The 20,559-nt window shown below is 44.1% G+C and overlaps 1 protein-coding gene across 5 annotated transcripts in view; it reads right to left on the bottom strand.

The window, feature by feature from the left end:
* LUC7L (LUC7 like) overlaps window positions 1-20,559 on the bottom strand; it is a 47,047-nt gene that overhangs the window by 14,437 nt on the left and 12,051 nt on the right. For all 5 annotated transcript variants that reach the window (XM_004473999.4, XM_071211113.1, XM_071211114.1 and 2 more), the window contains 2 exons: window positions 11,958-12,068; window positions 2,432-2,575 (listed from right to left, as the gene is read on the bottom strand). In XM_004473999.4, the coding sequence (XP_004474056.1) occupies window positions 2,432-2,575; window positions 11,958-12,068 (255 nt within the window). The remainder of the gene's footprint in view (window positions 1-2,431; window positions 2,576-11,957; window positions 12,069-20,559) is intronic.

The raw sequence follows: 20,559 nt of genomic DNA, 5'->3' as shown, positions 1-20,559 counted from the left end.
GCATAACATCAATCAACCATTTCCGTATAGGATTGTGACTTACGACGCTCCAAAGCACTTCCAAAGCCAAACTTGCACCAAAAAAAAGGTCACAGTCACTGTTTGATGGTCTGATCCACTATAGCTTTCTGAATCCCGGTGGAACCACAACATCTGAGAAGTATGCTCAGCAAACTGATGAGCTGCACCAAAAACTGCAATGCCTGCAGCCGGCAGTGGACAACAGAAAAGGCCCAATTCTTCTCCACGACAAGGCCTGACTACACATCACACATGAACACTTCAAAAGTTGAACAAATTGGCTTATGAAGTTTTGCCTCATCCACCATACTCACCTGACCTCTCGCCAACCGACTACCATTTCCTTCAAGCATCTCGACAATTTTTTGCAGGGAAAACGCTTCCGCAACCAGGAGGATGCAGAAAAATTTCCAAGAGTTCGTCAAATCTTGAAGTACAGATTTTTACACTATAGGAATAAACAATTTCTCACTGGCAAAAATGTGTTGATTGTAATGGTTCCTATTCTGATTAATAAAGATGTGTTTGAGCCTAGTTACAATGAATTAAAATTCACAGTGCAAAATTTTACAGCCAAGACCAGTGCTGCGGGGACCAGCCCCAAATCCACGACCAGGGGCTCCACCCCACACCTGAGCCACTACCCCAGGGTCCCCCTGGAGGCATTCAAGAGCTGCAGCACCCACGGTGCCCGGGGCAAGGGCAGTGGACAGCAGCAAGAACGCTGGGGACCTGGGCGGGGCAGCTGAGCGAAGGAGCCGCCCCACGCCCTGCACACTGCCCGACCGTCTGCAGACAGCCGCAGGGGCGCGCCCTGCACACTGCCCGACCGTCTGCAGACGGCCGCAGGGGCGAGCCCTGCACACTGCCCGACCGTCTGCAGACGGCCACAGGGGCGCGCCCTGCACACAGCCGGACCGTCTGCAGACAGCCGCAGGGCGCGCCCGAGGACGACAAGAAAGCTCAGGAGCCACCAAGGGCGTCTGCTGTCCTTCCTGTTCTGTCGCCTGAAGGGACGGGGTCTCAGGGTGAGCCAGGAGGCTGAGAGCTCTGCACTTTCTGGGCCTTCTTGGTGGAGGTACCGTCAACCCAGCGAACCTGACTCTTGTACATATGAACACGAACACTTCCCCAGGATTTAAATGGATACACAATTTCCAGAAAGGGAATGTCATGGACATCCAGGGGAAGGCATCAAGGGCATTACCAAGCACTGGCTGCCACTGGGGAAGTCAGGGCACCAGGGCGAGGCCGCCCAAGGGGTCTTGGGTTGAGAACACGCCCCGCAGCTGTCAGAGCCAGGGCGCCCGGGGGCAGAACGTGGGGGCAGGCCGCACCCACCGCCTCTCAGCGTGGTCACACCTAGGCATTTGTATACAGAAATGTGCTACCTGCACTGGGAGAGCTGCTCTTCTTTCCTCTAAGTTAAAAAACACACCTTACCACCTACAAACGTCATTACCGGGGTGCTGGCTCTGCCTGCCCCACTTCCTACAGACACTGCTGACCTGCATTCCAGCCACTGCTCGGGCGTACCAGAAACCACAGCTCAGCTGGCCCATTCCGGAACAACCCTATCGCTCTGTGTCCTTCCTGACACAGGCCTCAGAGGGGATCACAAGCCTTCTGCACCCGTAATTCAAGCAACCCGTAATACTGCTCATAACTGGAAGTGTACCTGGTAGACAGGCAGAGCTTGGTAAACATTTATCTGAGGTGCAAACCTCCCAGTATCTGCTCTGACCTCATAGTGAAGTCCAGGTGTGCCATCTTTTTCTTCCAATACTAGGGGTGAGGATTTGAACACCAGATCGCACTCAAAGAAAAAAGTAATCCACACAGAAAACATCTGCCAATGATACAAACACTAAGTCCCTGACTCAATTTCCCTACCACAACGCAGCCCACCCTGACCCCACTCCCTTGCTCCACTCCAATCGACACACAGTTCCCTCTGAAAAAGCAGCCCCATCAACAACCTCATTTCACTAAGAACATTAGTGATTTGCACAACTTGACCCTGCAGAAGAGCACAGTAAAAACAGAGGGAGCTGGACAAGGGAGAGCAGGGGAGCAACTGTGAAATCAATACCGACGTGGCCTTTTACAAGGTAACCCCAACAAACACTGCCTCGCTAACTCTGTCCTAAGCCTCCCAGGAAAACAAACAGGACTGCTGACACTCCCCACAGACGGGGAGACTTGTCCAAGGACACACAGGTGTCAGAGTCAGCAAAGACCCAAACCCACGGCGTTGACTTCAAATCCTGCCAACATGCCATGATGTCCAACTTGAGGGGGCAGCCAGGTCTGTGCAAGGGACCATGGCGTCACTGCAGCCCAAGAGGTAAAAATGCTGTTGTACACGCATGAACACAAAGACTGCTTTCCCTAGGAAACTCTTACCGACCTCAGCTTCTTTTTTTTTTGCACGAACTTTCTCCACTTCCGTAAGGATCTTCTGCGATTCATCCACGTTCCCTTCTGCTCCCAGCTGCTCGGCTTTAGCAAGGAGCTTTCCTATTTCTTCATTCAACTCATGTACTTTCTCTGCCTGAGAGGAGAGAGTCAGGTAAGCAGACTTTAAGAGCAAAAGATTAAAGAAAAACTAATGTTCAGTTGTGATAACATAGACATAACATAGAAATTACTTAACTATTTCTAAGAATGGATAATTATTTTCATTTTTGAAATAATTATTGATGTATGTCATTCATACATGAACACACATAAACAGTAAGTGTATAGGAAAAGTTGTGAACTTACAGAATAAACATGCATCTCATCACACAGGGCTCCCATACATCACCCCACCACCAATATCTTGCATTGCTGTGAAACATCTGTAACGTTATCAAAGAGCATAGTCAAAGTATCACTACTAACTCCAGTCCATACCTTACATTTGGTGTATTTTGCCCATAACCCACCTATTTTGTTGTTGCTGTTCATAAACCATGTAAATTACCTAAAGTGTACCATCAATGACATTTGGTATAATCACAATGTTGTGCATTCATCACTTCAATCATTAGAGCATTTTCATTATTCCAAAATACAAAAACAAAAAACCATCATATCCGTATGTTAGCGCTACTAATTATAAATCCTACGTTGTGCTTTCACCATTTTCTATTCATTTCCAAACATTTCCAAAAGACATTTTTACCAAATTCTACACAGACTAAACTTGAATTTCCATTCTCTAACCACATTCTATTCTCTGGTGACATACATTTTAGCTTTTTTTTTTTTAAGATTATTTATTTCTCTCCCCTTACCCCGCACCCCGGTTGTCTGTTTTGTCTTTTTGCTCCGTCTTCTTTGTTCGCTTCTGTTGTTGTCAACAGCACGGGAATCTGTGTTTCTTTTTGGTTGCGTCATCTTGTTGTGTCAGCTCTCCCTGCGTGTGCAGCACCATTCCTGGGCAGGCTGCACTTTCTTTCGCGCTGGGCGGCTCTCCTTACGGGGCACACTCCTTGCGCGTGGGGCTCCCCTATGCGGGGGACACCCCTGCGTGGCAGGGCACTCCTTGCACACATCAGCACTGCGCATGGGCCAGCTGCACACGGGTCAAGGAGGCCTGGGGTTTGAACCGCGGACCTCCCATGTGGGAGACGGACGCCCTAATCACTGGGCCAAGTCCGCTGCCTATTTTAGCTATTAACTCCATGAGTTTGCTCATCATATTTAGTTTATAATAGAGTATTTGTCCTTGTGTGTCTGCCTTGCTTCACTCAACGTAATGTCCTCCAGGTTGATCCATAATGTCATGTGCTTCACAACTTCATTTCTTACAGCTGCATAATATTTCACTGTGTATACACCAGCAGTTTGTATATCCAATGGACAATTCTTTGACATCAAGTACATTGACAATATTGTGTATCTTTCTCCATTACTATTTCTAGACTTTTTTAAGATTTTTATTTTTTTTTACTTCTCTCCCTCCTTGTTGCCCCCATTGTCTGCCCTCTGTATCCATTTGCTGTGTGTTCTTCTGTGCCTGCTTGTATTCTCATTAGGTGGCTCCAGGAACCAATCCTGGGACCTTCTGGTGTGGGAGAGAGGCAGTTACTCTCTTGCACCAACTGCATCTCCCTGTTCTGCTACGTCTTCTTGTTTTCTCTCCTGTGTCTCTTTTTGACCATCTTGCTGCGCCAGCTCTCCACGTCGACCGGCAGTCCTGCGTGGGGTTGCCTTCCCGCGCTGGGCAACATTCCCACACGGGCAGCACTCCTGCACAGGGCCACACTTTTGCATGAGGTCGGCACTCCGTGTGGGTGAGCTCACCATGTGGGCCAGCTTGCCCTCACCAGGAGGCCCTGGGCATTGAACCCTGGACCCCAGACCTCCTGTATGGTAGACAGGAGCCCAATTGGTTGGGTCACATCCGTTTCCCTCTAGACTATTTTTATCACCCCAAACAAAGGGCATACTCATTTAGTAACTCCCACTGCCCCCCTCCACACTAGTAACCATACTAGCCTTGCTTTGTCTATGAATTTCCTTACCTAAGTATTTCATATAAGAGAAACCATACAGTATCTATGTCTCACATATTTCACTCAACATGATGTCTCCAAGATTCATCCACGTTGTTGCATGTACCAGCAAACTGACTTCTTTTCATAGCTGAATAATAAATATCCCATGGTATGCAGAGAACATATTTTGTTTATCCATTTATCAGTTGCTTCCACCTTTTAGCTATCGTGAATAACGTGATGAACACTGGTGTGCAAATATCTGTCCAAGTCCTGCTTTCAATTCTTACTGGTATCTACCCAGGAACGGAATTGCCCGGTCATCTGGTAACTGTTTAACTTTCTAAGGAACTACCAAATTGTTTTCACAGGGGCTGCACCACTTTACACCACCAACAACAAAATACAAGGGTTCCTACTTCTTTGCATTCATGTCGATGTTTATTTTCAGTCTTGTTAATAGCCATCCTAGTGGTATCTTGCAGGAGATTTTTTTGTTTGTTTTTGAGGTACTATGGCTGTAGATTGAACCCGGGACCCCGTGTATAGGAAGCTGGTGCACAACCACTAAGCCACAACGGTGACCCTGGGTCGGGCTTTTCGTTTGCTTGTTTTTGAATTTTTAGGAGGCACCAGGAACGGAACCTGAGACGTCCAACGTGAGAAATAAACACTCAACCACTTGAGCCGCATCCACTCCCTCATTGCAGTGTTTTTTTTTTTAAGATTTCTCCCTGCCCCCCCGCCCCCCAGCTGTCTATTCTCTGTGTCTATTTGCTCGTGTTCTTCTTTGTCCACTTCTGTTGTTGCCAGCGGCACGGGAATCTGTTTCTTTTTGTTGTGTCATCTTGCTGGGACAGCTCTCCATGTGTGCAGCGCCATTCCTGGGCAAGCTGCACTTTCTTTCGCGCTGGGCGGCTCTCCTTACGGGGTGCACTCCTTGTGCATGGGGCTCCCCTATGCGGGGACACCCCTGTGGGGCAGGGCACTCCTTGTGCACATCAGCACTGCGCGTGGGCCAGCTCCACACGGGTCAAGGAGGCCCGGGGTTTGAACCGCAGACCTCCCACATGGTAGACGAATGCCCTAACCACTGGGCCAAGTCCACTTTCCCCTCATTGTAGTTTTAATTTTCATTTCCTTAATGGTTAATGACGTGGAACACATTTTCATATGCTTACTGGTTTTCTGAATATATTCTTCAAGGAAATGTCTATTCAAATTGTTGGCCCATTTTTTAATGGGGTTGTCTTTTTGCTGTTGAGTTGTTAAAAGTTCTTTATGTATTCTGGATATTAAACCTTTATCAGACATATGGTTTCCAAATATTTTCTCCCATTCTGTACATTGTCTTTTCACTTTATTAATATAGTTCTTTGATATCTTTAATTTTGATAAAATTCATCTTATCTATTTTACCTTTTGTTTTCTTGTGATTTTGGTGTAAAAGCTAAAAATCCACCGCGTACTACAAGATCCTGAAGCTATTTCACAGTTTCTTCTAAGTTTTACACTTTTCTTGTATTTTGGTTGTTGATCCATTTTGAATTTTTATATATGATGAGAGGGGTCCACATTCAATGGATTTGGCCCCCTTGTTGAACATCAATGGTCCACAGATATGCAGATTTCTCTCTGGACTCTCAACTTTATTCCATTGGTCTATGCTGTCTATCCTCATACCAGTACCACACTGTTTTAATTACTGTAGCTTTACGGAAGTTTTACTGGAATGAGAAAGTTTGAGTCCTCCAACTTTGCTAGTCTTTGCCAAGATAATTTTGGCTACCCAGGGGCTCTTGCAATTCCAAATGAATTTGTTGATCAGTTTTTCCATTTCTGGGGGGAGAATAAAAAGGCTGCTGGAATTCTGACAGGGATCGCAATAAATAGATCTCTGTCTTTTCTTCGCTTGATTACTCTGGCTAGAACTTCCAAAATCATGCTGAATACAGGGATGACAGTGGGGACCCCTGTCTTATTCCTGAACTTACAGAGAAGCGTTCAGTCTTTAATCATTTAGTTTGACATTTGCTGTGGGTTTTAAAAAATTCCACTACATCATATTGAGAAAGTTCCCTTCTATTCATATTTTTTTAGTTTATCATTAAAAAGTGTTGGATTTTATCAAACATCTTCTCTGCATCAAGATGATGGTGTGGTTTTTGTGCTTCATTCTTTTAATGCAGTGTAGTACACTGACTGATTTTATGTTGAATCTTCCTTGCATTCCTGGAATAAACTCCACTTGTTCATGGTGTATAATCCTTTTAATATTCTGTTGAATTTTGGTTTGCCAGTATTTTGGCAAGGATTTCTGCATCTCTATTCACGAGGGATATTGGTCTGTAATTTTCTTTTCTTGTACTGTCTTCATCTGGCTTTGGTATCAGAGTAAAGTTGGACTCACAGAATGAGTTAGGAAGTAATCCCTCCTCTTCAATTTTTTGGAAAAGTATGAGAAAGACGGTTGTTAAGTCTCTTTAAATATTTGGTAGAATTCAGCAGTGAAACCATTTGGTCCTAGACACTTTGTTTTTGGGAGTTTTATAATTACTCATTCAATTTACTTGTTTTACTCCTTCTTGCATTAGACGATTTACATGTTTCCAGGAATTTGTCCATTTCATCTAGGTTTTCTAATTTTTGGTGTACAACTGTTTATAGTACCCTCTTATAATGTTTTTAGATTTAAGGTCAGTAGTAATGGTATTCCTGATTTTAGTTACTAGTGTCCTCATTGTCAGTCTGGCTAAAGATTTGGTGATTTTATTGATCTTTATTTCCTTTCTTTACTAATTTCAGGTTTAGTTTGCTCTTCTTATTCTAGTTGCATAAGGTGACAAGTTAGGTTATCATTTGCAACCATTCTTTTCGATGTAAGCATTTAGAACTATAAATTTCCCTCTGAGCACTGCCTTCATTGCATCCCACAAGTTTGGGTATGTTTTGTTTTCATTTTTGTTTGTCCCAAGATAGTTCCTAATTCCCCCCATGATTTCTTCTTTAACAGTTTTTGATATCCACGTATTTATAAATAATTTTCCATTTTCCCTTAATTTCTAGATTTATTCTAAATTGTGGTCTGAGGATAGTCTGTATAATTTCAATATTTTAAAATTTATTATTATATCTGATTTGTAGCCTAACATATGGTCTATCCTGGAAAATGTTCTATCAGTACTTGAGAAGAATGTACATTCCTCTGTTGCTGGGTGTGACTGTTCTAAAAGTGTCTAATAGGTGTAGCTGCTTAACAGTGTTGTTCATGTCCTCTATTTCCTTACTGTTCTGTTCACAAGTTCTACCAATTGTTGAAAATAGGGTATTGAAATCTCCCACTATTATTGTAGAACTATCTATTTCTTCCTTCAATTCTATCAAGCTTTGGCTTCATCTATTTTGGGACTCTGTTGTAAGGTACATGTTTGTAAACATTTTATCTTCTTGCTAGGTTCAACGTTTTATCAACTTAGAATACCTATCCTTGTCTCTTTTAATCTTTTTTTGAGGTATTTTTTCTGACAATCACATTGCCATGCCAGCTCTCTCTCTTTTTAAAGATTTATTTCTCTCCCCCACCCCCCCACCCTGGTTGTCTGTTCTCTGTGTCTTTTCGCTACGTGTTCTTCTTTGTCCGCTTCTGTTGCTGTCAACAGCACGGGAATCTGTGTTTCTTTTTGTTGCGTCATCTTATTGTGTCAGCTCTCTGTGTGTACGGTGCCATTCCTGGGCAGGCTGAACTTTCTTTCGCGCTGGGTGGCTCTCCTTACGGGGCACACTCCTTGCGCGGCACGGCATTCCTTGCGTGCATCAGCACTGCGCATGGGCTAGCTGCACACGGGTCAAGGAGGCCCGGGATTTGAACCGTGGACCTCCCATGTGGTAGACGGACCTAACCACTGGGCCAAGTCGGCCACCCCCCAGTTCTCTTTTGATTACTGCTTGCATGCAATCTTTCTCCACCTTTTAATTATACTTTCAATCTCTCCATATCCTCATATCTGAATCTCAGGTAGACAGACTACAGATGGGAGCATGCTTTGTCATCCAATCTGCCAATTTGTCTTTTTATTGGGGATTTTAATCTATTTTAATTCATGCACCAGGAGCCCGGGCTGCAGTTCCCACAGCTGCCTGTCACAGTTGTGGGATGGCAGCTCTTACACACAAAGTGAAATTCACAATTTACCAGCTTCTTCATCCAGCTCTTCCCTAGGTGCTACACAGTGTTCCTCTAGACTCCAAAGTTTCAATATGGTGGATTCAGACAGTTCCTGCCAGTTAAATAGTTGTTTTGGTGGAGAGACTAATTCCCAAAGATTCCTACTCCACCATCTTCCCACAATCCTCTCAAAAGCAAAATATTTTTAATGCATAAAGAAAACAAGCGTTACTCTTGCTGAATTTCCTGTCTGTTCTGCTGAAATCAAATGAACAGCCTAAGATTCGTGCTGGGTTGCATTCATATAACAGATAAATCTTTACTGCCACCATTAAGACTTTGACCGTAAACTGTGCTGTATTCCAACAAAAGCAGCAGCATCTCCATCACCTGCAGCAAGGGGGTTCTAAGCACCATCACCGTGGTAATTTTTTATAGGATTTTTAAAAAGATACTTAGATTACATAAATGATAGATTAAAAATGTAGGGGATGGGAAACGGACTTGGCCCAATGGATAGGGTGTCTGCCTACCACATGGGAGGTCCGCGGTTCAAACCCCAGGCCTCCTTGACCCGTGTGGAGCTGGCCATGTGCAGTGCTGATGCGCGCAAGGAGTGCCCTGCCACGCAGGGGTGTCCCCCGCGTTGGGGAGCCCCACGCGCAAGGAGTGCGCCCCGTAAGGAGAGCCGCCCAGCACGAAAGAAAGTGCAGCCTGCCCAGGAATGGCGCCGCACATGCTTCCCGTGCCGCTGATGACAACAGAAGCGGACAAAGAAACAAGACGCAGCAAATAGACACCGAGAACAGATAACCAGGGGAGGGGTGGAATTAAATAAATAATAAATCTTTAAAAAAAAAAAAAAAAGTCGGGGATTCCCATATGCCCCACTTCCTACGCCTCCACACTTTCCCACATTAGCAATACCCTTCATTACTGTGGTACATTTGTTCAACTGATGAACACATTTTGGAGCATTGCCACTAAGCATGGATTATAGTTTACATTGTAGTTTACACACTGTTCCACACAATTTTTTAAGTTATGACAAGAGATATAATGGCCTGTACCTGTCATTGCAATGTCATTCAGGATAAATCCAATGTCCCAAAAATGTCCCCATATTACACCTATTTTTCCATCTCCCTTCCTTGAGAACATCCAGTGGCCACTGCCTCCACATCAATGATAAAAGTTCTACTGCTAGAATAACTGTAAGTCTACTCTAGTCTACTGTTCATTTCCCAATCCTGAGATTCTGGGATGGTGATGCCCACTTCACCTCTAATTCAGAGGGGCTTAGATCCCATGAGGCAGCTGGATAGACATCTTGCTTGTAGCTGAAGACTCTGTTCCTGGGGATGGTCAGTGTCCATCATCATTTCCTTGTTAGTTTCCTGGGTGGGTCAAATGAACTAGAGTAGGTGTTGCAGCTCTGTTGAAATTCAGGGTCTGAATGGCACCTGGACAGCCCAAAGATTTAAGTCTCCTAAGCATAAACCTATCAACTCTAGCACTACCTATAGGTTCAAGTATAAGGGGCAGAAGAGCCATGTGTAGGGAAACCATAATGAGTCCAACTACCAAACTGGGGAGCACACAATCCAAAGTAAGGCCCACGGGCAGAGCACCAAACTCCTGAGCTCTCTGTCCTGCCTACAGTGTCTGGATGTCTCTTCCATTTGAGGCAATATTTACTGTGGCAGTTAATGAGATCCTGATGAGACGTGCATAAGAGTAACCTCTGGAATGACCTCCTACCTCACTTTGAAGCCTCTTAACTATATAAAGTCATTGGTCTTTACCCTTTCCCCCTTTCGGTCAAGATCTTTTCCAGCTACATTGCTGTTGGTGCCCGGTAGTAATCCCTCAGTGTCAGGACGCTCATCCCCGGGAGTCATGTCCCATGCTGGGGGGAAGGTAATGCATTTACATGCTGAGTTTGGCTTAAATAGAGGCCACATCTGAACAACAGGGAGGCTTTCAGGAGGTAACTCTTCAGGCAACCTGTAATACTAGGCCAAGCTTCCATTTCAAAACAAAAAGGCTTATAAGTATAGTCATCAACATTAAGGGCCCATCCTCCTTCACTAGTCTTGCTGTCCCATTAGAGAATGTGGCAGAACTACCCAGGATGGGAATTGGATATTCTTTTGGTTATTGTGTGGCTCTCCACCCAGTGACAATGCTCCATGAACACTTGAATCCTTTCAGATGCCTTATAGGTATGCCCCAGATGAACCTGCCACACATCCTCCCCCATCACTGACACCCCACACCAATAACTGTCATTCAAAACTTCTTCACAAATGAAGCCAACAAAATAACCAAATAAATAAGAAAATATATGAGTTTTAAAAATGACAAATACAATTAAAAAGAATTTGAAACAATGGAAATAATTTTAAAAATTAAATGAATAAATTTTGGCATTATATCTTTCATCACTGTAAGATCTGCTGTCTTCGATATACGGTGACATTTTCTTCCAGTTATTCCCCTAGTGTCTTACTTTTTTTTTCCCGTTTCATCCTCAAAGAAGGTTTAGGTTACAGAAAAGTCACATGCAGAATATAGGGGATTCCCACATACCCAATACCCTCCCCCTTTTCCCCCTCCCCCTACTAACATTTTACATGTAGGTGGTATATTTGTTACAATTGTTGTATAAACATTGAATAAGCTGTCTCTTTTTATGTCCTCTATCACATTCACTCTTACTGGGTAAGGGAAATAAAAAACAAGATTCCTCTGTCCAGGTTTAAAAGCACAAGTTTGCGCTGTAAGCAAAATGCCAGGATAGCTAGGATTTGCCTTCAGAAACTACAGCACCTTTGGGCCCATTAGCAATCAAGCCTATCATAAAAAGAAATGTTTTTACAATATTGAAAGGAAAAAATAGTGAGGCTCAGTTCTTCTCAAGAGGGGAGAGAAGCATTGCCCCCGGCACTATGGCCAGTCCTCTACAGACCCACCTTGTCCTTTTAAAGTGCAGTGTGGCACATCACCAAAGTTTAATCATTTCCCTCCTAATTTTTCCTGTCTTATACAGGAATGTTAAAAAGAAATTTGAAAACACTGACAGAAAACAAATGGAGGCAGCAGCAATTCCTGGGAAGGGGAGTAAAAGAAGAGTTCCCTCTCACTGGAAACACCTCGACAGTGAGGACTATCTGCCCAAGCATGCCCATCAGATGACAAGTTAGCAGTGTGCCAGCAACACACAGTTTTTACAAAACAGTGATTTACATCAACAGTGGAAGGCAAAAACCACCCAGGCATACCTTAGCAGAAACCTCAGCACTGATCTCCTCCTGTGTTTCAGCCAGGCGTTTCTTGGCAAGCTCAGTTCTCCGATCACACTCAGCGATAAAGGACTCCAGATGATCCATGGCCTGGTTGAGGAAAAGCAGAGAGCTATGAAGCTATGCTCTCAGGGCCCACTCATCTGACAGGAAATACACTCCCAGGTTGGTTTTTTAAAGCCTGAAGATTCAATGGGAAGATCTTAAACTACACTACAATCAGCATGTCCATAATTATATTAAATCAAACGTGGTTTGCTAACCTGACTGATGGTACAGAAGCATACATAGTCTTCTCATCTGGTTTACATGTTTATTTCCAAAATTTGTAAAAGGACCCCCAACCCTCAACAACATTACCAAGAAAATTTTGAGAAAATTAAAACACTTGGCCACAATTAACCCTTCTCTGAGGGATAGAAAAGGCTGAACTGAAACTAGTTTTAAAGGCCCTCTTCTGGAGATTTGTGGAAGATACATATGATGTACTCACTGGTCTTTGTGAGCCACGTATATATTATTCCCTCATGTTCTGAGGGCAGAGTCCCCCCTTCCACCTCAAAAACAAAACAATAGAACAAACATTACTGAGAGCTGTAAATAGGTCCAGTTATCGCCTACTACCTACAAGTGCAGAAAAACTGGTTACTGTTTAGCCGAAGAGATAAAGGAAAAGAAATTCTAGAAATTTAATTGATTATTCTGAAGAGTTGGTGGGAAACAATGAGAAACTAATCGAGCTGTCACATAGGCTAAACGGTTAATCTGATAAACGATTTTGCTAGGCAAAGGCCCAATATGATTCCAGATAAACATAAAAAGTGAAGAACCGAATAGGACAATATGTTCCCAATTGAAAAAAAAAGTCCGACTACCATCAGCCATAAGAAACAACTCATGTTACATCCCTGAGTCAACTTTTTAAAGTCAGCATCGTTTTAAATATTGACAGCAAATGAGTTTAACAGTGTGGCTAATGGGGCTAGACAATGTGATGTACTACCAAAAAACAGAGATATGAAATTTGGGTGGAGATGAAGGCAGGTGGAAATTAGACCAAAAGACCAAGTGGTGACGACCTACGGCTCACAATGGAGAAGAGACCAGGCCAGCTCCACACATAAGGAAGTGCTCCACACAACTGTTCAGAAAGGGCAGTCACGAACATGGAAAGTGCTGTCACTTGTCTTCCAAGTATCCCTTGTAAACGTTTCACTATGTTCAAATCAAGTCATCGTGAAAGTCAAGGGGACCTGACACCCAAACAAGCACACTGGAAGCCCTGGAAAAACCAAGAGCTGACTAGCCAGCACAGGTCAGGGGCTGGCCAGGACCAAACCGCCAGTGAGCAGGCACAGGTCTCCACGACGAGGTGTGTCCCAGGTGCACCCCACCCCACAGGCATCGCAGCTCTGGTGGTGGTGCCTTTCACTGTCCCCAAGCAGAGTGACCTCACAGACCCAGGGGTCCGTGCGTCAGGAGTCAAATGGGGACTGACATAGGACAACCTCACCACAGCCTTCACTAATCAAAGCAACTACTGCATTTTAAGCAGAACCTAAACTGGCTACTGATTCAGGCATGTGATTCTGATAAACCTAAAAAGGAAATGGTAAACTTCCCAAAAGAGAAAAATGGACCATGGACACATGGTTCAGTCACAACCAACCACTCAGCAGCAAGTCATCCAACCTCATGGAGTCCAGCTGTCAATGAAACAGGACAGCGACTCAAGCCCTTCCACACACACTGGCCAAACGCAGGCACACTCACAACTCAGCTGCATCCTTAGCGTACGGCCTCGTCGCTGTCTGGGGAGGCCGTTCCTCTACATAGGACTGTCTGGCCCTGACTCTGCCTGCCCAGCAGCACCAACCCCCAACCCCAAACCACGAGCTTTGAGATACGTGCATGCTGTCAGAACATCCAGCAAATGCACTGCACACACCTCAACCAGCTGGGCGGGGACTATTACCATCTCCATTCCTCGGATGAAGAAACGGAGGCAGAGCTTCCAAATTACTAAGACTGGAGTCAGGATGCAAGGACCCTTTGGGTACACCCTAGGTCCTGGTATTTAATCCTCCCAACTCCAAGGCAGACATCATCAGCGGAACTTATAGATGAGAGGAAACAACTTGCCCAAGGCCATACAGGGATTCTAACTCAGGATATGACTTAGAGCAACATAACCATTATATCTGTAAGGGAAAAAACTTAAGTGTAATCTGAACTAGTCTCATTCGGCATATTAAAGTTACATCAGCTGACAGGATGTATTGTTCCTGAAAACCTGTCAAACAAAACATCACAGGGAAACGGACTTTGGCCCAGTGGTTAGGGCATCCGTCTACCACATGGGAGGTCCACGGTTCAAGCCCCGGGCCTCCTTGACCCATGTGGAGCTGGCCCATGCGCAGTGCTGATGCGCGCAAGGAGTGCCCTGCCACGCAGGGGTGTCCCCCGCGTAGGGGAGCCCCACGCACAAGGAGTGCACCCATAAGGAGAGCCGCCCAGCGCGAAGGAGGGAGCAGCCTGCCCAGGAATGGCGCCGTCCACACTTCCCGTGCCGCTGATGACAACAGAAGCGGACAAAGAAACAACACGCAGCAAAAAGACACAGAAAACAGACAACCGGGGGAGGGGAGGGGAATTAAATAAATAAAAATAAATCTTAAAAAAACAAAAACAAAAAAAAAAAACATCACAAAGCAAGACAATTTGGGTAAAAGCTTAACTAGATTTTCACTGAAAAAGATAAAACCTTTATACATTTTCAATGTTAACACTAAAGAAATATATGGCTCTGTAATTTTTTCATAGATTAAACAAATATGAATGAATACTGGTTTGACTGCCAGTTGACAGGATAAGCTTGAAACTCATTTATAGATTCCTTAAGAGTGAAAATTACAAGCTGTTTCCTAGGGGAATTTCTGGATAAAACACTCTCCGGAAATCAAGGCACAGCCCTGCTGTGGTCAGGTTAGGATATGGTAAGCCAAAGGAAACAAGGGTGAGGGTCCAGGGGCACCTTGGGGTCCCAATTATGTAGGGGTGTTAAAGTGCCAGAGGTTCCATCCATTTGCTCAACACCTTTTCACACCCCTCTGATTGGCAAAAGCCCAAAGTTTGGTAACTCACTCCGACGAAGCCATGACAAACTGGGAAGCTGCACACACTGCCAGTGGGAGTGCAGTGCATGACCTCCTGGAGAACACTGCGCTAACTATCAAAATGGCAAACAGAGCAGCTGTGGCCCAGTGCCTGAGGGGCTGCTCAGCACATATCAAGTCCCAGGTTCAATCCCTGGTGCCTCCAAAAAAAAAAAAAGGTCAAACAAGCACACCTTTCCAATCCAAGTGTATATGTTATTCTTTGCAGGCCACCACCATCAACAGAGGGCTAGTCACATAAAATAGATATCCATTTTCTGGACTGCTACTGTGTAGCCACAAAATGAGTGAGAACACGACAAAAAGTAAGGACTCATCTCAGATATACTTAAAAGTTAAAAAAGATTCGGAATGGAGGTGGCTCAAACCACTGGGCACCTCCCTCCCACATGTGGGGTCCCAGGTTCAGTTCCTGGTGCCTCCTAAAAAAGAAGATGAGCATATAACAAAAAAAGACACTGAGCACAAATGGGGGGGGATATAAAAATTTTTAAAAATCTTTAAAAAAGAATACAAGACAGAGAAAATAGTGTGTACAGTGGACTGTCATTTGTGTAAAGAAAGGAATCTATCTGTGCACACTTTGCCCTACTCTGAAGGCATCAAGACACTTCAAACAGTTGTCTCTGGAAACAAATGGGCTACTGAGGGAGACTTTTACAACATACCTTTCATATCTTCAAAATTTTGAACTATGAGAATGTTTTATACATTTGAAAAATAAAATGAAAGATGTTGCAACTCCTAAGGAAAATAGCTGATCTAGGCAACGATCCTCAATAGCACAAAACATATGCGGCCTAAGGCTGATGGGGAACCTTATAATGAACAGGTCAAGCTGACTAGCAAGACCAAGTCCACTGGTCAGTGTGCTCCTGCCCTGCCTCTGAAATGGCCTTATCAAAAAAAGGAAACTTAAATCTGATGATCAAGCTTTTAAGATCTAATGTCCAGGTTATAGGAAATTTCAAAGATAAGGCAACAAGACAAAAAGACATCAGGAGGATACAATCAGCAAAATACAGAATGTGAGAAACTTAAAAATTACCCTGGTCAAACAAATAACTAAAAAAAATTCTTTCTCCAATCTGGGAAATTTGAACACAGACTGGACATTAAATGATGTAAAGAAATTTTTAAAAAATACAATGTATTAAAAAAGACACACCATTTGTTTATAGATGAAATTACACATCTGGGATCTACATTAAAACCACCCAGTGGGGAAAGGCAGAATAGAATAAAGATGAAGCTGGGAAGTCTTCGTTGTCAATAATTATAAAGAAGTGGGAGACAGGTATACAAAGATTGTTTTCTTCTTTTTTGTATTTTAAAATTTTTCCTTAATAAAGTGTTTTCTTTCTTTGAAAGATGCTAGAAGTATTCTGTTATAACCAAATACTAGACATTTATACACAGGATAAACCCCAAAAGCAACAGTAAAATATTTACAGGTGAAATGGTGTGAGATCTGATTCAAAATTATACAGGAAGAAAAGAGAAGTAGGCCATGAGATGAATCACTGCTGAAGCTGAGTGAGGGGCATGTGGAGATCCTATTCCATCTACTTTCGATAAGTTGGAAATTCTCCATAATATAAGGTTAAAAAACAAAAGAAACAAACATTATAAAAAAAACTTAACTGGCAATGACTCAGGCTTCCAGAAAATACTCTGAAATAATTTGGCATTTAAGAATTAAGGGAAACGGACTTGGCCCAGCGGTTAGGGCGTCCATCTACTACATGGGAGGTCCGCAGTTCAAACCCCGGGCCTCCTTGACCCGTGTGGAGCTGGCCAATGCGCAGTGCTGATGCGCGCAAGGAGTGCCGTACCACGCAGGGGTGTCCCCCGCGTAGGGGAGACCCACGCGCAAGGAGTGCGCCCTGTAAGGAGAGCCGCCCAGTGCGAAAGAAAATGCAGCCTGCCCAGGAATGGCGCCGCCCATACTTCCCGTGCCGCTGACGACAACAGAAGCGGACAAAGAAACAAGATGCAGCAAAAAGACAAAGAGAACAGACAACCGGGGGAGGGGGGGGGAATTAAATAAATAATAAATAAATCTTAAAAAAAAAAAAAAGAATTAAGCTGGGGAAGCAGATTTGGCTTAACTGATAGAGCATCTGCCTACCATATGGGAGATGCAGCGTTCAAACCCAGGGCATCCTGACCGGTGTGATGAGCTGGCCCACATGCAGTGCTGATGCACGCGAGGAGTGTGGTGCCATGCAGGGGTGTCCCCTTCGTAGAGGAGCCCTATGCATAAGGAGCATGCCCTGCAAGGAGAGCCACCCCATGCAAAAAAAGCACAGCCTGCCCAAAGGAGCATGCCCTGCAAGGAGTGCCACCCCATGCAAAAAAAGCGCAGCCTGCCCAGGAGTGGTGCCGCATACATGCAGAGCTGACGCAGCAAGATGATGCAACAAAAGGAGACAAAGATATCCAGTGCCGCTGACACGAATGCATGCATACACAGAAGAACACACAGTGAATGGACACAGAGAGCAGACAACACGGTGGGGTGGGGGAAATAAACTTAAAAAACAAATCTTTAAAAACACACACACAAAAGAAAATAAAAAGAAAATAAAAAAAAAAAAGCTGTTGGGAAGCGGATGTGACTCAACTGACAGAGCGTCCGCCTACCATAAAGGAGGTCCAGGGTTCAAACCCAGGGCCTCCTGGCCCATGTGGTGAGCTGGCCCATGCGCACTGCTGCTGCGCACAAGGAGTGCCGTGCCACACAGGGGCATCCCCCACGTAGGGGTCCCCGTGTGCAAGGAGGGCCACCCCACGCGAAAAAGTGCAGCCCACCGAGGAGTGGCATTGCACACATGGAGAGCTGATGCAGCAAGATGACGCAACAAAAAAAGAGACAGTTTCCCAGTGCCGCCTAACAGGTGTGCAAGTAGACACTGAAGAACACACAGTGAATGGACACAGGGAGGAAGGGGAGGGAAATAAATAAAATGAAAAATAAAAAAAGAATTAAGCTGTTTTAGTAAGATCTAAAATCCATCCTGGATCACTGCACTTAAACACAAATAAAAAAAAGAACTAAGTTGTTACTTTTAAAAACTATTTGCTTCTTTCCATTTCAGGGCAATATGTAAGAGACTGCCTCCAGGGCAGAAAAGGGCTTTAGGTTTTCCATCATAGCCCCCTGTATTTTCAATCACTGGTTACTTAAAACACAAAAGCAATACATGTGCACTAAGAGCATACAAAAGCGTTTGAGCAGAGGTGAAATCTTCAGTACATACAATTTTCTATCTTTGCCTTCAGTATCAAACACAATTTTTCTAAGAAAAAATACTAAGTTCAAGGGAGTGGATGTGGCTCAAGTGGCTGAGCATCTGCTTCCCACAAAAGATCCTGGGTTTGATTCCCAGTTCCTCTTAAAAACAAAAGCAAACAAACGAAAAAAATTAACTCAGGAGCCGACGTGGCTCAGTGGTTGAGCACCAGCTTCCCACATGAGGTTTCAGGTTCAATCCCCAGCCCTGGTACCGCAAAAAAAAAAAAAGTCCATAAATATTTCAGGGGCACTGTCTATGACATGGGAGGATTCTCTTTTAAACATTCATTCTCTTCTTTCTAAGCATTTTTGTTACATTCAACTTTCTCTGAGCACAAATTCTCGCCTGAATTTCCAAGTATTTCCTTAGGATAGAGAATGTAAAATAAGTCACAGCATAGAAAATCTTTTAAATTTTCATTTTTACCTATTATATTAGTAATGCGCCTAGACCTAATAACTTTGTAAGACACAGTAAATGTAATTATTTCCCCTCCTCTTTCCTAAGAAGTGATCACTAAAGAATTTGGTATATTCCCTTTTAAATGGTCTTAAAATGCATATACAAACACACAACAAATAGGATAGTTTTGCAAATTGCTGTTTTCCCCCTTGGATATACCTTGGTTACCTTTTACATCAATGTATACAGTCTATGATCTACAATCGCATCATAAGCATTTAACACTCACTTTACCCACTCCTACAAATACACACAGACTTTCCCACTCTTTCACTAATTCAGAAAAATGATGGAATAAAACATCCTGAATTCTTATACTTAGGCAAGTGTTTCTTAATGACAGTTTTTTAAAAATTCACTAGAGGTGACTGAAAATCTATGAATATTTTAAGTTTGTATGAGAAGGGTTGATGAGTTCTTAAAATCATATAAAAAGATCTACAGAAAGGCAAATTTCACTTAAGCTATGAGCTCAGCAACTAAACAATACACTAGCTTAAAAAAAAAAAAAAAGATTTATTTATTTATTTATTTCTCTCCCCTTCTCTCCCCCTACCCCGGTTGTCTGTTCTCTGTGTCTATTTGCTGCGTCGTCTTTGTCTGCTTCTGTTTTAGTCAGCGGCACGGGAATCTGTGTTTCTTTTGGTTGCATAATCTTGTTGTGTCAGCTCTCCCTGTGTGGGGCACCATTCCTGGGCAGCCTGCACTTTCTTTCGGGCTGGTCGGCTCTCCTTACCGTAGTGGGGAGTGGGGCTCCCTTATGTGGGGACACCCCTGAGTGGCATGGCACTCCTTGCGCGCATCAGCACTGCGCATGGGCCAGCTCCACACGGGTCAAGGAGGCTCGGGATTTGAACTGCGGACCTCCCATGTGGTAGATGGACGCCCTAATCACTGGGCCAAGTCCGCCGCCTACACTAGCTTTTAACAGTAATGTCTTCTGCTGTAAGGACATAATCTTCCTTTAAATTAATTTACTGTGAAAGAGTCTGGAGGCTGGCAGAAGGTTTGCCCTCATGCACAACTGAGCAGAGTCAGAGAGACAGATAAAGCAGATACAACCCCCAGATATTGGTTCCTTTGAGGGCTAAAGAGACCCATGGGAGTTATGGTCATGGCCGATGGGGTTAACTACCAGGGCAGATGGCCCCTCTTTGGAAATGGTGTTTATGTGTGATGAATCTGGACTCAGATGGGATCTCCCTTCATAAGACTTTCATGCTAATGTGCTGGAGGTGCAGTTAATGTTGGGGTTTAAGATATATTTAGGGGATTTGAATCTCTGGACTGACAATGTGATAGCCAGATCCTGAGCCTCAACAGACTCCAGCACCTACAATCTGATTTATTGGACTTACCACACTCAGCTAAGATGGAGTTGAAGAAGGACAACCACCACACCATGGAGCCTAGAGTGATTACAACTGAAAATGGGAGGATTGCATCCAGCATCCAGGTGGAATCTGAGCCTCCTCTTGACATAGAGGTGCAATGGACACAACCAATCCAATGTCCACATAGAAGAGGTGGCATTGGATTGGGAAAAGTGGACATAATGGACAAAGGGTATGGGGAAAGGCAGGAAGAGATCAGAGGTGGAGGCGTCTTCGGGACATGGAGCTGCCCTGGATGGTGCTTCAGAGG

The sequence above is a fragment of the Dasypus novemcinctus genome, chromosome 23 (genome assembly GCF_030445035.2).
Source record: "Dasypus novemcinctus isolate mDasNov1 chromosome 23, mDasNov1.1.hap2, whole genome shotgun sequence".
NCBI classification, from domain to species: domain Eukaryota; kingdom Metazoa; phylum Chordata; class Mammalia; order Cingulata; family Dasypodidae; genus Dasypus; species Dasypus novemcinctus.
The sequence above is the reverse complement of the archived record's forward strand: the minus strand, read 5'-3'. Positions and strand labels throughout refer to the sequence as shown.